Source organism: Colletotrichum jinshuiense, chromosome 3 (assembly GCF_051148585.1).
Source record: "Colletotrichum jinshuiense chromosome 3, complete sequence".
NCBI lineage: Eukaryota > Fungi > Ascomycota > Sordariomycetes > Glomerellales > Glomerellaceae > Colletotrichum > Colletotrichum jinshuiense.
This window is the reverse complement of record NC_139310.1, coordinates 1,023,866-1,038,280: the sequence shown is the minus strand read 5'-3', so window position 1 is coordinate 1,038,280 and position 14,415 is coordinate 1,023,866. Positions and strand designations below refer to the sequence as shown.

General features: G+C 52.8%; 5 protein-coding genes across 5 annotated transcripts; 4 read left to right on the top strand and 1 right to left on the bottom strand.

Annotated features, from left to right (window-relative positions):
• Positions 1-78: 78 nt before the first annotated feature.
• On the top strand, positions 79-840 carry EsH8_III_000300 (uncharacterized protein; the record flags this gene model as incomplete). Its single annotated transcript, XM_083262025.1, has 1 exon — positions 79-840. One exon carries the CDS (start codon positions 79-81, stop codon positions 838-840), a length of 762 nt encoding a protein of 253 aa, XP_083122512.1.
• Positions 841-1,266: 426 nt separating this feature from the next.
• Positions 1,267-2,322, top strand: EsH8_III_000299 (glycoside hydrolase family 18 protein; the record flags this gene model as incomplete). The annotated part of the gene is made up of 1 exon (XM_083262024.1): positions 1,267-2,322. The coding sequence occupies one exon, from the start codon at positions 1,267-1,269 to the stop codon at positions 2,320-2,322; it is 1,056 nt and encodes a 351-aa protein (XP_083122511.1).
• Positions 2,323-3,318: 996 nt separating this feature from the next.
• EsH8_III_000298 (uncharacterized protein) lies at positions 3,319-6,678 on the top strand (the record flags this gene model as incomplete). Its single annotated transcript, XM_083262023.1, has 5 exons — positions 3,319-3,845; positions 3,953-4,569; positions 4,635-4,786; positions 4,844-4,909; positions 4,969-6,678. 5 exons carry the CDS (start codon positions 3,319-3,321, stop codon positions 6,676-6,678), a joined length of 3,072 nt encoding a protein of 1,023 aa, XP_083122510.1.
• A 1,139-nt stretch (positions 6,679-7,817) lies between these two features.
• EsH8_III_000297 (uncharacterized protein) lies at positions 7,818-8,747 on the top strand (the record flags this gene model as incomplete). The annotated part of the gene is made up of 1 exon (XM_083262022.1): positions 7,818-8,747. The coding sequence occupies one exon, from the start codon at positions 7,818-7,820 to the stop codon at positions 8,745-8,747; it is 930 nt and encodes a 309-aa protein (XP_083122509.1).
• Positions 8,748-9,242: 495 nt separating this feature from the next.
• EsH8_III_000296 (chromatin-binding protein RAD9) lies at positions 9,243-13,162 on the bottom strand (the record flags this gene model as incomplete). The annotated part of the gene is made up of 3 exons (XM_083262021.1): positions 9,243-12,629; positions 12,691-12,870; positions 13,046-13,162. 3 exons carry the CDS (start codon positions 13,160-13,162, stop codon positions 9,243-9,245), a joined length of 3,684 nt encoding a protein of 1,227 aa, XP_083122508.1.
• Positions 13,163-14,415: the final 1,253 nt, after the last annotated feature.

Genomic DNA, 14,415 nt, shown 5'->3' with positions numbered 1-14,415 from the left:
AATTCGTTCGACCTACATCTACTAGCCAATTGCCGTCAGTACATTTAAGCATACTGCGATATTTGAGCTCATGCCAAGATGACGGAAATCAACTACTACGACCGGTTGACGGAGGTCTACAAGTTTGACAACACGCTACTTCTCATTTCAGCTGGGATCAGTTTCATTGTCGGCTATCTGCAGTACACTTATGTCATTAGGCTGACCATACGGGAGGGAAAGGGTCCAATGCCCTTTTGGATGCACTCTTTCTATCTGGCCCACGACTCGACATGGTCATATTTGCTCGGCAAGGCCGCATCTCAGTACGACGAACATTGGTTTCTCAGGGGCACTTCAACGGCTCTTTTCATTTGGACGACTCTTGAACTGTGGTGTATCCACAGAGCCGTCACCCAGGATCGTGAGGCAAACTTCTCCACGATCCTCGGAAAGCAACCAACCCTGTCGTCGGCTGTGGCATATGCGCTAGCGATGCAGCTGGGAATGTATTCTGTCGTTTTATTGGCCATTGAGTTTATGGGAGACGGTTGTGTAATGCAGTGGTTCTGCTTCACCAACGTTCTCATCGTCTTGGGGCCTACTCACCATTATCTTGGAGCGGGTTCAAGAAAAGGCCTTTCCCTGGGGTTCTGTGTCGTCAACATCATCGGGACCATCTGGACCTTTGTCCCCTTTGGCTTCTTTGTCCTATCTATCCCGGAGATATTCGATCGGCCGATATATTATATCATCGGCTCAGTCCTTACTCTGTATTCTGTTGGCTGCTACTATGTTGTAGCGCAATACCCGAGCAAGACCCGGGCTATGGATAAGAGTGGAAAGGACCCAATTTGGTAGACTTCGGGCTGCCATGGGCTATCTGTGGGTGCCATAACTGCCCAAAGGATCTTATGGTGTCAATTCAATCAGTTGAAAGGAACGAAAAAATATTAAGGGGGTTTTCAAGTAATGAATATTGGACAGATTGGACGAAGTTGAAGAAGGATAAATCAACATGAATGAGAGAGGGCCCAATTCTGCTTATGTAATTTCAAAGGACCCCTGGTGACGCAGCGTTCAGTGCCTCCCGCCGAGGGGCAATGCGCGCTCCGAATGAACATACATCTTCAGCTTTCCACCCCGCATTAGGTCCCTGCTCGAAGCGCCTCTGTATGCAACCACCCGATCTTCGGCCAGCCCATACGTCACAGGTCGCGTTTACTTTCTCAATACCACTCGAATCTTCGATCTCGAAAGGATCGAGCCCCCCAAGCTCTGCCTCCGATGCCGCCCGTACCACCGCGACAGCCTCTGCCCCGCGTCATTACCTACTACCAAACACATCATACCTCCGACGGCAAGCCCATCTCGATACTCCCACTATTGACACAACCGGGAATTAGTGTCACACACGTGATTCTTGCCGCGATACACATTAACGATGATCCGCACGGCCTCACACTGAACGACCACACCCCCGACGATCCGCGATTCCTGACACTATGGGCAGAGCTGCGGGTATTGCAGGCCAGCGGCGTCAAGGTGCTGGGCATGCTCGGCGGCGCTGCAAGGGGGTCATACGAGAGGTTGGACGGAGACGAGGCTAAATTCGAGGAATACTATATACCGTTGCGCGACATGCTTCGGAACTACGGCCTTGATGGCCTCGATCTGGACGTTGAGGAAGAGATGAGCTTAGGTGGCGTCATACGCCTTATCGACCGCGTACGGCAGGATTTCGGCAAGGACTTCATTATATCAATGGCGCCTGTTGCTGCAGCGTTGCTGAGCCCAGTCAATAACCTGAGCGGGTTTGACTACGAGGCGCTGGAGGTGATGCGTGGGAGGGATATCGCCTGGTACAACGCTCAGTTCTACTGTGGATGGGGCGACTGCAGCAGCACGGCCATGTACGAGATGATCCTGGCAAAGGGCTGGGCCCCGGAGAAGGTTGTCATGGGCCTGGTCACGAATCCAGAGAACGGCGGCGGCTGGGTTCCGTGGGAGATGCTTGGGGCTGTGCTCCTTACGCTTCGAAGCCGCTATGCGCGGTTTGGAGGAGTTATGGGCTGGGAGTACTTCAACAGCTTACCTGCGGGTAGAGACAAGCCATGGGAATGGGCGAAGTGGATGACTACGATGCTGCGCGCAGACCACAGCCACCTATCTCCCGGGCCAGTCCAAGAAACTGCTCCTGCCCCTGTGGACAACAGTCCAGTCGCGAGAGAAGTGAAGAAACACCTGGTGGACGAGGTGGACCCAGACGGGCCGAATAGCAAAGACGCGCCTCTTCCCGCATCCTTCGACTACTATTCGGACACAAACTGGGATGACGACTAAACGAAAATCATATTACACTGCAAATTATAGACTCTTTTCTGTAGCCCATGTGTCTAATGGAAAGCACCAATGGGTGACGGATGGTTATCGGCAACGGCTTCGAACACTGAAATCACAACACAGACCGTGACGATACGCAAAATATGGAAGCATTCTAAGAAATATAGACTCATTCTCACGACGCTCAGCTTAGATACAGCTTTCCATTGTCAGAAGCACATGGGCGGCCCTTGGCGCAGATATACACTGGTTATGGTGCCTGCCTTTCATTCATGAGGGTTGTTGTACGATGTGTATCAATTCGTATGATCACGAATGTTATTCATAATCACGCATTTCATAGCAGGTCTCCCTCATGCTTATGGCCTTTTTTGAGAGGGTGGGTGGCCATTCCTATTCCTTACAGCAACTCGGTGATCGGGACAGTCCAGTCGGAGACCTGGATGTTGACGAGGACCATACGTAGCATTTCATCTTACTGGGCATGGGTCTAGTCGCCATGCCAAGTAACTGCTGATTCGCCCGCTTGTACAGCTCAATGAATCGGGCTTTCGTTTGTGCAAAGCTGTTCTTCATCTGGCCAACAACCCCGCAACCCCGCGCCAAGGCTCGCCTACAGGCTTTGCCCTCGTCTGGAGATGAGCTTCCCCGCGGGGGTGATCTCATAAACTATTGCCATTTTCCCAAGCAGGTACCTCCCTGAGACGTCATCTGACCTTCAGATCTAATTTACCAGTCTTTACACTGGCCAGAGGATGGTTACATCCGTTTGCTAAGCATCTCGGCCCAACTAACGACGAGCTGGGAGCCTGTTTGGATCATCATATCCACTAAATTGTCCAAGTGTTGGACCTGTTTTCAGTGCCTCCGAAGTAGATCTACCGATGTAGATGGCTCAAATTGCGACATGTGTTATAAATGAATTCCTTAGACCAAGTTTCTGGCCCAAGCCGTGACCCGTGATATTCGACCGGCTTAGTCGACAACATTTTCACAATGATGTTGTTATTCACCCTTCGTTTCTGGGTTGGTTTGGCAACATACTTTGCCTTCGCTGCGGCCCTGCTTGAGGAGCCGTTCATTGCTTTTGAGCCATTGCCCGAGTCGATTGAACTACAAGATGCGGTCTTGCTTTACGACTCGAGTGACCCAATCGGAATCAGCATCGCAATCAATAGTTTGGCCAATGATCTCGAACAGATCACGGGAATAAAACCATCTGTTTCCCCATGGGACCATGCGGGACATAGCAATACGACCCTGGGCCGCCGGGACACGAACTCGACCATCTCGGCGGGTTTTGCGGTTATTGCCGCGACAGTAGATTCGCCTCTAGTTCGTCAGCTTGAAAATGACGACAAGGTAGGCGTGACAGATATTCGTGGCAAATGGGAAACCTTTCGGACCGTTCTAGTAGACAGTCCACTACCTGGCGTCTCCCATGGTCTCGTGATTATCGGTAGCGACAAGCGTGGCGCAATGTTCGGGGTCTTCACGCTTGCTGAGCAGAGTGGACAGTCGCCGTAAGTGCTCAGTTATCTCAGCGTGCCAAGATACACCTTTGGGGTGTCTCAGAGCCTCTGGAAGCATGGTAAAACGGACGTGCAACGCAGGCTAAACTGTCAACTAGTTTACATTGGTGGGCTGATGTCCCCGCAACTAAGCATGAGAAGATATACGCCCTCAACAAGGTCACAACCCACGGCGAACCAAGCGTGAAGTACAGAGGCCTCTTCATTAACGACGAAGCCCCCGCGCTCGCCGGCTGGTGGGGAAGAAGGAACAACATCAGCGACTTCACTCTCGACGCCGAGTTCTACGAGCATGTATTCGACTTGCTTATCCGACTCAAGGCCAACTTTATCTGGCCTGCAATGTGGGCGAGCTTCGTCCCTAAGCCCGGCAGAATCTTCTTCACAGATGACCCACGAAACCAGCAACTTGCCGATGACTACGGAATTGTCGTTTCCACCAGCCATCATGAGCCCATGCAGCGGGCGAGCAACGAGTGGTCCAAAGATCCCAAGGGCGAATGGGACTGGGTCAATAACAAGGAGAACGTGGTCGCTTTCATGGAAGAAGGCATCCGCCGAGCCGGTAAAAACGAGTCGTACTTCACTTTGGGCATGCAAGGGGCAAATGACGGACCCATCCAGGCCGATGATCCGCTCGCGGTGCTTGAGGATGTTTTTGCCACGGAACGGGAGATATTGGCCAAGTATCATGGCAATGAGACGGCATCAAATCGTAAGTTCAGCCCTGTTACCACTGAAGCGAGAGACAATACTGATCAAGAGCTTACTTGCGACCAGAGGTTTGGACGATTTACAAAGAGGTCGCAACATACTATGCTGCTGGTTTAGTGCCGCCTGAAGATGTTACATTGATGTTTACCGATGACAACTGGGGTAACATTCAGCGTCTTCCAACAGAGAAGGAGAGAGATCGATCCGGTGGCATTGGTGTGAGTTCAGGAATGCTGCGTTGTTCGACTGTGTTCTTGTGTCTAATCTTCTGCTAGGTCTACTTTCATTTTCAGTATGTTGGGCGGCCTAAGAGTTGGAAATCACAAAACACTAATAACCTGGTAAGTCTGGTCGGTTTTACCTGGCGTGTAGTTCATATCCCGCTAATATCTTCACTTAGCCCAAGGTTTACAAGGAACTTTCTCAAGCTTTCGAGCGTGGTGCCAACCAAATTTGGGTCATGAATGTCGGTGACCTAAAGCCCAACGAACTCCCACTTGCCTTTGCTATGGACCTGGCGTGGAACGTGAGCAACTTCGACTACAACAAAATCCCGTCATACCTGACGGCCCTTGCATCTCGCGACTTCGGCCCCGAGTATGCGGAGGACATCTCCTCCACGCTCATGACTTACAGCCACCTGGTTGGATTGCGCAAGTTCGAGATGGTACAGCCAACGACATACTCGATTCTAAACTTCCGCGAAGCAGAGCGTGTACTCGCAGCCTGGGAACAGCTTGCCGAGAAAGCAAGGGCCCTTCAAGATGCCATCCCGGATGACCGCCGCAACGCCCTCTTCCACCTCCTGACCTACCCTGCCCTCATCGGTTACCATTACCATTTCATTCTCATCAACTCTGGCAGAAACAGACAATACAGTTTTGAGAGACGCAACTCTGCAAATTCGCTTGCTCAACAGGTCCTGGATCACTTTGAAGATGATTTCGACCTCACTGAAGAATACGACAGCATGGCCGATGGTAAGTGGAAAGGATTGCTATCAACTCCAAAGTATGACATGGACCTTGGCGACTGGCGGCCTGCCTCGCGTGATGTGGTCGCCAACCTATCGTATGTCCAGCTCCGCCAGGATTTCGACTGGGGCTTTGGTGACCTGGGCATATACGTGGAGCATTCGCTCAGCGCGTACCGCCAGGGACGTATCTGCGGGTCTATCAATCCATCTCTGCCTACAATCGATAGCTTTTCTCCTCGCATACCTGCTATGGAGCCGCATGGAACAGAGACTCGCTTCATCGAGCTATTTCATCGAGGGGACCACCGAAGTGCAATCAACTGGTCACTCGAAGTACCGTATCCTTGGGTTCAAGTTTCGCAGACATCTGGCACGGTTTCTAAGGATGAGTCTGACCAGCGCATTGACGTCTCGATTGATTGGGATTCCGTGCCGGTCGACTTCCAAGAGACCGTCCAAATCCGCGTGGCTTGGGAGCCTGCCCCTTATTTCGACCTGGTCCATATCCCTATTTGGAACCGTCGCACCCCCGAGGGTTTTGTAGGCTTTCCGGAAACTGCTGGACTCATATCCATCGAGGGCCCGCATTTTCAGCGTGCTTCAACCCAGTCGGGTAATGACGAAGGTGTGGCATTCGCCCACATGGAAGGCCTCGGTTCTCGATCTGAGTCGGGCTCCATCGCATTGAGGCCTTTCGCTGCCGCGAGGCAGTCCGCCGACGCGGCCCGCGCGGCCTGGGTGGAGTATGACATCTACATCTTCAGTAATGCTACAAGGGCCATCAACGCAACTGTCTACGTCAACGGCGCACTCGACACAGATCCGGATTTGCCCATGTCATTTTCCCTTGCGGTAGTGAGCGATGGCAATGATGGCACTGCCAACTTTACCCGCGTCCTGGGCAACCCTGCAACAGCGGGGGATACACCCCCTGAGTGGACCGCGGGAGTGGCCGACCACGTCTGGAAGAAGATTGTACAGCTACCACCACTTAGCCAAGGGAAGCACACACTTCGTTGGCAAACGAATTCCCCAGAAGTTTATCTCGAGAAGATCGTGCTACCGGTGACTGGCACTGTGCCAGAGAGCTATCTGGGACCGCCAGAGACAAGACTTGTTGGCAAGGAAGTGTAGGCATTTGCTGTTGAGAGACTCGCAATCGAAAGGGACCGGAAAGCACAAGAGAGGGAGAGTCTTGTAACCAGCTGCCGAGAAATCGGGCCCAATAGACCGAATTAATTTTCCATTCATCATGCCCAAGGACACAGTATAATCGAAAACTTTGCTCGTGTGATTGACTACGAAGTGTCTCAGGCGCAGGATATTGACTTGTAGATTCCATTTTCACCCATAGCAAGCCATGGCAGGCCATCACTGACTGCATCATGGCTAGATCGGATCTGGCTCTGCACCACATCTTGGATGGCATCAGGATCTCCTTCACTAAAATCGCAGCTTTTGTTTACGTCCATTGTTGGGGGTTTGGAAGTCTGATTCGGAACTCCCTGGTGTTTGACGAGATGATATTCCTCCCACCATCTGTCGACTGCGGCCAACGAACTTTCCTGTCGGACCTCACATCCAACCTCACAGGCCACAGCTTGACCATTACACCCGACGATAACACGCTGGAGTTGGCCATCATCGATGGGCCTGTGCGCTATGTGATGACTCTCAATCCTTACCTTGGTTGAACCAACCGGGGATTCTTCGTGCCTACCACTGGCACGGGAACCGATCCCGGGATGCAAATTCAACATCAACAATCACATGTAGTGAGGGAGTTCCGTTAGAGTTGGTGTGAATTTTGGGTATTGAAGGTCTGTGTCCGGTGAGGACCCCTGGCGGGAACAACGGTCAAACGGTCATGAACCCTAGGAACCTTCAACCTACCTGGTGAGAGTCATCGGAGACAGATGGCCCTTCCGCTTGATATAAATTCATACCCTCCCCCCAGCCTTCTCTTCCTTTCCCTTTCTTTTCATTCCCATCACAAGTTTGAGACCTTTCTGTCCAGTTGCTAGAAGCAGTCGCTCGCACTGACATCAAAAAACCACCACCAGGCTCAAATTGTTGAAGATAATCATCACCACTACCTACTACTTCTCTCTACTTCTCTCCAACTGACCTTGCTTCACCTTACTCTACTTTACTCTACATTACTTCACTCGGCTTTTAGTCTATCAAAGACTACTTTGCCTCCATCCTCATCTCCATCTCTACTCTACCCTACTACTTCTCTTCACTTCGCTCTACTCTTCACCACACTCAAGATGCCTATCCTCAAGCCAGTCCCGGCCTCTGCCAACAGCATCCGCGTCGAACGCGTCCCCAAGAAGAACCCGCTCAAGCCCGCTCCCGCTGGAGTCGTCAAGCTGAGCTACAACACCCAGCGGAACATTCAGAAGAAGGCCGCTAAAACGGCCAAGCCAGCCAAGGCGTCCAAGCTACTCAAGGCGATCAAGCCAACCAAGGCAGCCAAGGCCACCAGGGGAGCTCCCAAGCAGATCCCCAAGGGACTGGTGCCCATCGCAAGCTTCCGCCCAAACCCTCGCTTCCCAACGCCATCCCGCTTGCTCACTCCTCCCCGCGAGGGAGCTGTAAGGGACAGCGTCGAGGTCAAGCCGGGCAATCAGAGGCCCCATGCCTCCACCTACCTCACACCCTCCCCGACGCCTTCGGAGGTCGAGCAGCCCCTCTCCACACCTCGAGACCGCCTCGAAGGCTCTCTGCGCTCCCTCCAAGGCTTCGACTTCGGGCCCTCTCTGCGCCTCACGGCAGCCCGCCAGACAGAACTCGCCGCGGCATTCGACTTTGACAAGTCAATCGCCAGCAGCCGGCCCTCCACCTGCTCCACCGCTCTACAGCGCTTCCTCGAAGAAGTCCTGAGCATCTGCATCGCCCGCGGCGACAACTACAAAAACACCGCCCGCGCCTCATCCCTGGGCCTCCCCGAAGAAGACCACGCCCACTTCTTCTTCTCGGAAATCGCCACCGCCCTCGACTCCCTCCACAGCACTGACAACATGTGGGTATCGGGGTACGGGAAGGCTGGTCTGAGGCCCCAGGCGATCATGGACCTCGTCGACGTCGTCCTCGGCGCCAGGCTCGACTTCGGTGCAGAGCACAGCGTGGGCGTCCAGACTGAGCTGACAAAGCTCTCGGACAAGTGGGCCGACATCTGCAGAGAGAAGTGGCTCTAAGCTACATACAAAAACATCTCTCAAATGGCGTGCTGGCAACGCTGTTGGAACAACTCAATGACACCAAAGTGTCGGACAACCGAGTTGAATGGAGCATTGGAAACACTATTGGGATAACTCGTAGACATAAAGTGTCAAACAAGCGAGTTGGGACTACACAGCATTTGGTATTGAGTGGTGGATATACCCATAGCGAATGAATTTGTTTCCTGCTCCATCCTGATTCCGTTTTGTGCATCAATGCGACACATCCATTTGTGAAAACCTTGTTCTTTATTGGCATTCATTGATGCGTTACTACATTACATACAGCAACTGTCATTGGCCAATCCAATGAGCAAATCATCCTGTCCAGTCCCATCCCGTCCCGCTAAAAGGTATCATCCCACATGTTCCTCCAATGCTCAAACGCCATAAAAAGGTCACTTGCCGACTTCTTTCGGCCCCTTTTCTAAGTCTCTATGTACGGGAGACAATGCAAATCACTGGCATACCTCATGCCTCCAACTCGCCCTCCTCAATCATTCGACCCAGAATCAGACTCTGAATTACCAACTCATTACTGAGGGTCCTAATCTTCTTTGGTGGATGAGCTGCTTCATCTGCCGCAGATGCAGTGGTTCTCTTCCTCTTTTTTGTAGATTTCGATGCGGGAGGGTTGATATTGAACAATCCGTCCTCTGTTCCCGTGTTCTCATCAACATAAACCCAGTTGTAAGGGTCGCCTAACAACTCCCGGTGCCTCAAAGTCTCTTTAGCCTCATCCAAGCTGTAGGCGCGAGAGAGTGTAGCACCGAGAACATGTGCCAGGAAAACGTAGGGCATCTTCTTTTCTTCGGCTCTTGACTTCTTCATCACAAGAAGAATCTTGCTTCCATCAAGCAACTTCGGCCTCTTCTCAACGACGTCGACAAGCCGAGCCTCAGTGGCGGGATAGGGAGCGAGGTAACGAGAACGAATTGCATCGCGTAGAAAGGTCGACTGGCCTGCGCACAACAGGTAAGGAATCCAATCAACTATGGTTCCTTTCGCCACACAGGTGGCTACCCATCGGTCTGATATGCAAGGCAGCCCCAGTGCAAGAGCTTGCATGTATTTGACCTTCCGGGAATGCCCATCAGCAATCAAGGCAGTAAAGCCCATGGTTTGGGCGAAAGGCGTAAATGTCAACGGGTTTTCGTCCTTGGTTTCAGACGTGGGGCTCGTCGCCGTGCTCTTGAGACTGTTGGACTCGAATAGCTCTTCGAATCCATTGTTGAGCAGGTAGCCGCCAGACTGAATAATCATCTTCTCCACATCACGGCTTTGACCTAAGCGGTGTTCGTATTGGTCAGGCTTCTCACCGTCTTTCTTTGACTGGAAGGAAATGGCAAAAGCCATGCCGGCAAAGATATCAGGCTTGCCAATGTTATCCTTAGAGGTATGGGACAGCATAGATAGGCGGCTCCCTCGAGCTGTGGTCTTCGGGGGCTGGATTATGCTATTTTCAAATCCATTCACAGATGGAGACCGAGTCAATTCATCAGTGGATGCGGAATCAAGCCGGGTAGCCCTTCGAGACTGTCTTCTCGTGCCAGGCTTCGAGACTCGTGATCCGGTGGAGAGTCTAGGCAAAGACTTGGTAGGCTGGCGTCCACGTTTCGATTTGTCCGGAGAAAGAGGCGGAAGTTCCACAGACTCCTGGGTTGCTGGGGACGTCTTGGACGATGATGGTACGGGCGTTGTCGTAAGAACACTTAGCGTTGATGCTGAATCCGGAGGATCTTGTGCCGCGATGAGTTCACGGGCGTCGGGGGTTGATGGATTTGGTGGAGGACCTTGAGTCTCAAGTGCCAGACCTGAAGTTGCCGTGCTCTTAGCAAGAGGCAAAAGCAGTGGCGGTGAAGATGGAAGCGGAGCTTCTTCCTCCGCCGCTATAGGATTTCCTGGCCGGACGTGTGTCTCGTGGGGCGAAGCCGCTCCTTCTTCCTCAAATCTCGTGTCATTAGCAGCGGAAAGCTGGGGCGCATCGTCTTCGTTAGCTGGGCCAACCTCGTCCATACTGACAGGCTCTGATGATACAACAACACGAGCCGCGCTTCTCAGGGACTGGGCCTTGAGGGTTGGGCGGGACTTGCGACTAGACCGGCGGGAAGGCTGCAGGGGAGCTGGTTGAGGAGTGTTTGGAGTGATGTCGACATTAACCTCACATTCTTTAGGTTGATTTGCGGGCGTACTCAAGTCTTCCGTGACCTTGGGCCTCGGAACTGCCAGCAGTTCGTTCGACGATGCTCGTTCTCTCCCGGCAGGCATGGACTGTGTATTGTTGGGGCTCGTCTCTGGGATGAGATCCTTAGGCCGAGAACTATCACCCGAACTCTCAGTGCCCGGTATGCCGCCATTAGGGGCTGACTTCTGGGTAGCTCCGGTGCTGTCGGGCACCGCATCGTTGCTGGACACGAGGCCCGGCTTCGCCCTAGCTCCTGGATCTGCGAGGTCAGGCGAGGCTCTGGTAGTCGATTCCTGGACAGCCCCCTGGCCTTGCGAATCGGCCACCCTAAATTCGTCAACCTCGTCTTCCGATGCAGTTGAATCCTCCTCGATGCGCCTGGCGCGATAACGAGTGGCCCTGGCCTGGAAATTTCTGGGCATATTTGGCATCGATGGGGTTTCAAGCGCGTCGCGAGAGCTCGGCCGTCGGACACTGATGTTGGTAAGTTGCTTCGCCGCTGCTTCCTGCTTTAATGCGGCTCGTTTCCTCCGCCTCATGGTATCCGCCATGTCGTCCGACTCTTCTCCCGACACATTTCCCTCGGCTTCGGTGCCATTCCCCTTCCGTTTTTGTGAATCCACCATCTTTTCGTAAGTCTCAATGGGTTCCGGCAGCGCCCTTGCATTGGTAGGGACCAGCTGTGGGGAGTCTGGCACCGTGCCATCCTCTGGCGGCCCAGAATTGCTAGGGCTACGATCTCGATCCTGGGGCACTGGCTGGTCTATCCGAATAGCTTGAGGGCTGGACGACAGTAGGTCTGGAGGCGAGGTTACGTTGTATCTATTTTTCAGAGGCGACGTTTCAGCGATGTTGGGCGAGATGGAGTTATTGGCGTAAACGTGCGGCGACGGTCGCGATGAGGTAGGACTGAAAATCTTCACAGCCGACGAAAATTGAGTCTGGCCGAACAGTTGCGACCCCACCAAGGCAGCTTCACCCAGCTTGTTCATACCGGCAAAGGGATTTTGACGGTGCGCCGGGGTTTGCGGTGGTGGGAGAGGCGCTGGTAGTATGGGCGATTGGCCATCGGGACGCTGGACTGAGGATTGTTGCTGCGAGCTGGAGGTGCGGTTGCGCCATGTTCCTCGCGTGTTTGCCGGGGCCGCATCGTCGGGTATGGATGATGGCTCCTCTTCGACTTGGGTATCGGTCTGGATCAAATGGTTGAGATTGCCAAAGTCAACGACGACCGATTCCTCTTCGCGGAGCGTGTGATTTTCGGCGGCATGGTCTTGGGAGATGGGGCTCGTCGGGACGAAAGAAGGAGGCTCGTAGTAATTCTCGTAGTCCCGCTCGTCATTGTCTTGGGTCGGCGACTGCTGTGACACGTCCATCTTGGCCTTCGTGGAGGGGGGGCGGTTCGAGGCTCGAGGTGGGACATTGACTCTCGCTGAGTTCTTGTCGGCAGCGCATAGTGCGGGGATCGCTTCGGGTACAGGATCTATTGCGTCGCCATTGATGCGTGGCGTCAGAAGGGACCCAGGGAGGTTATTCGCGGTAGAAAGCTCCGTCGAGGGCAGAAAGGCAAACGGTGTTTTGGGGTTTGGGCCGCGATCTGGGTCTCCGGCTGCGGCTGCAGCAACAGGCAACGCGGGCGATGGGGTTTCGTGATGGAAGTCTTGCTGGGGTAGCTGTTTGGGTCAGTGCGATCCTAGTAAGACATCCTTGCTCGTTTGGTGGGGCACTACGAACCGCGTTTCCGGTACTTATGGCCGGCGGCGCAGTGCTGGGGACAGAGAACGAGTTGTGCTGACTCTCTTCGTGGCTTGGGGGGTCGGAATGACGCGTTGGAGGGGAATCGCGACGCCTTTTTCTGCCTCGAGAATTGTGTCGCGACGCGGTGGAAGTTGGCCTGGGAGGCGAGCTGCTGGTCTGCATTGACGCCCAATAAAGTTAGCGCATGGTCGCTGCAATGCCTGTGTTGTCGCATCGCCCAAATGTTGCAATCTATCCTCCACCAGCAATGCCACAAGCAGGCCAGGGGCAGGCAGAAAGACGCCTCCACTTGGAGGAACGCCACCAGGAAAAAGCAAAATACCATACGTACCACGCCGATCCCGTACTCGGTCACGTACCGCTCAAAAATAGCTTGGCTATCTTGAGAGTCGTTTCTCCCCTCCAGTGCCTTCTTTTCGGCCGCGTGTAAGGTCTTGGACCGCGACATTGTGAAATATCATTGTCGCTCTGGGGCCGTGAATGAATGTGACGCGACAAAGAGCGTGCCTGATTGAAGATGGGTGGAGGAAAGGAGGAGAAAGTCACAGGGGTGCTAAATCAGCCGGACACGACAACTACACGAAGTCACGTGCTATTTATGTTAGCACAAAAGTTATGCGCACCATGGACCTTTGCTCCTTCCTTTGTCGGCATTCACATTCACGTCACCAACCAAGCCCAAGGAGGAAGCTGACTGCCCAGTAGTGTGCAGGTGCAACCCGAACAAACCTCAACAGAATGTTAATGAGTATTTCCTGCTGGTTTTTGCCTTGAATTTGCAATGCATTGGCCTTTTCCTTGTTCTTTGGAACACCGTAGTGTCCCTCCTGTTTTTTTCTGCAGCAACAACAGCGCCGGTCGTTGGTGCTGGACTCGGACGGACCTTAGTATAACAAGGTAGGTAATTGGATGAGGAGTGGGGAGCGGGAGCACCTCCGCGTCAACTCTGCAGAAACGATGAGATGGATGTTCCTTAGAATAGCGATTAAGGTGTTAAGTTCAAATGCTATGAAACTTCTGCGAGACCGAGCTACATGATTTGGAGTATTGATGGCCGTTTCGACTATTCGCAATCTGCCATGCTGCAGATGACTATGTCAACAGAATCCGAACGGACCCTGAACTGAACGCCAAGTGTTCCAATGCAATGCACTAAAACAAACGACGGCTACTATTGTAGATTTATAACACCAAGGATTGTTGGCTAAAGTTGTTTAGACGCAGTTATTGTTCCAACACATATGCATGCTGCATCGACTGAACAAACTTCTTTGTGCCATATGCTATGCTGTCAACCATACAAACCCTGTGCTGGAAACAAGCATGTCCCGTCACAAGGAGTTGGGAGTACAACAGAATTGATAGCCATCGCCTAAAAGTGACGTGGTTGAATACCCTGGGAAGAAAAGACGAGATCGAACACTACCGCCATCAAAGTAGAGAAGGTGTTGGTGAACTCGATACAGAGTTCAACTGTTTGGCTCTCATTACGAGATGGAGAAGCAGTTTAAATGGCCGGGGAAAGACAAGGTATTATACATGACCTCTTCCCGGAAAATCTTGTTAACAGCTCTTCAAACCCCTAAGTATTGCTAATCAATCATCACATTACAGAACCTTTGACTCTGGTGTATTCGTGAAAACTAGGATAATCAGTGTGGTTTGGAACGGAGCGATGCAACAGGTGGATCATGGGTGGCC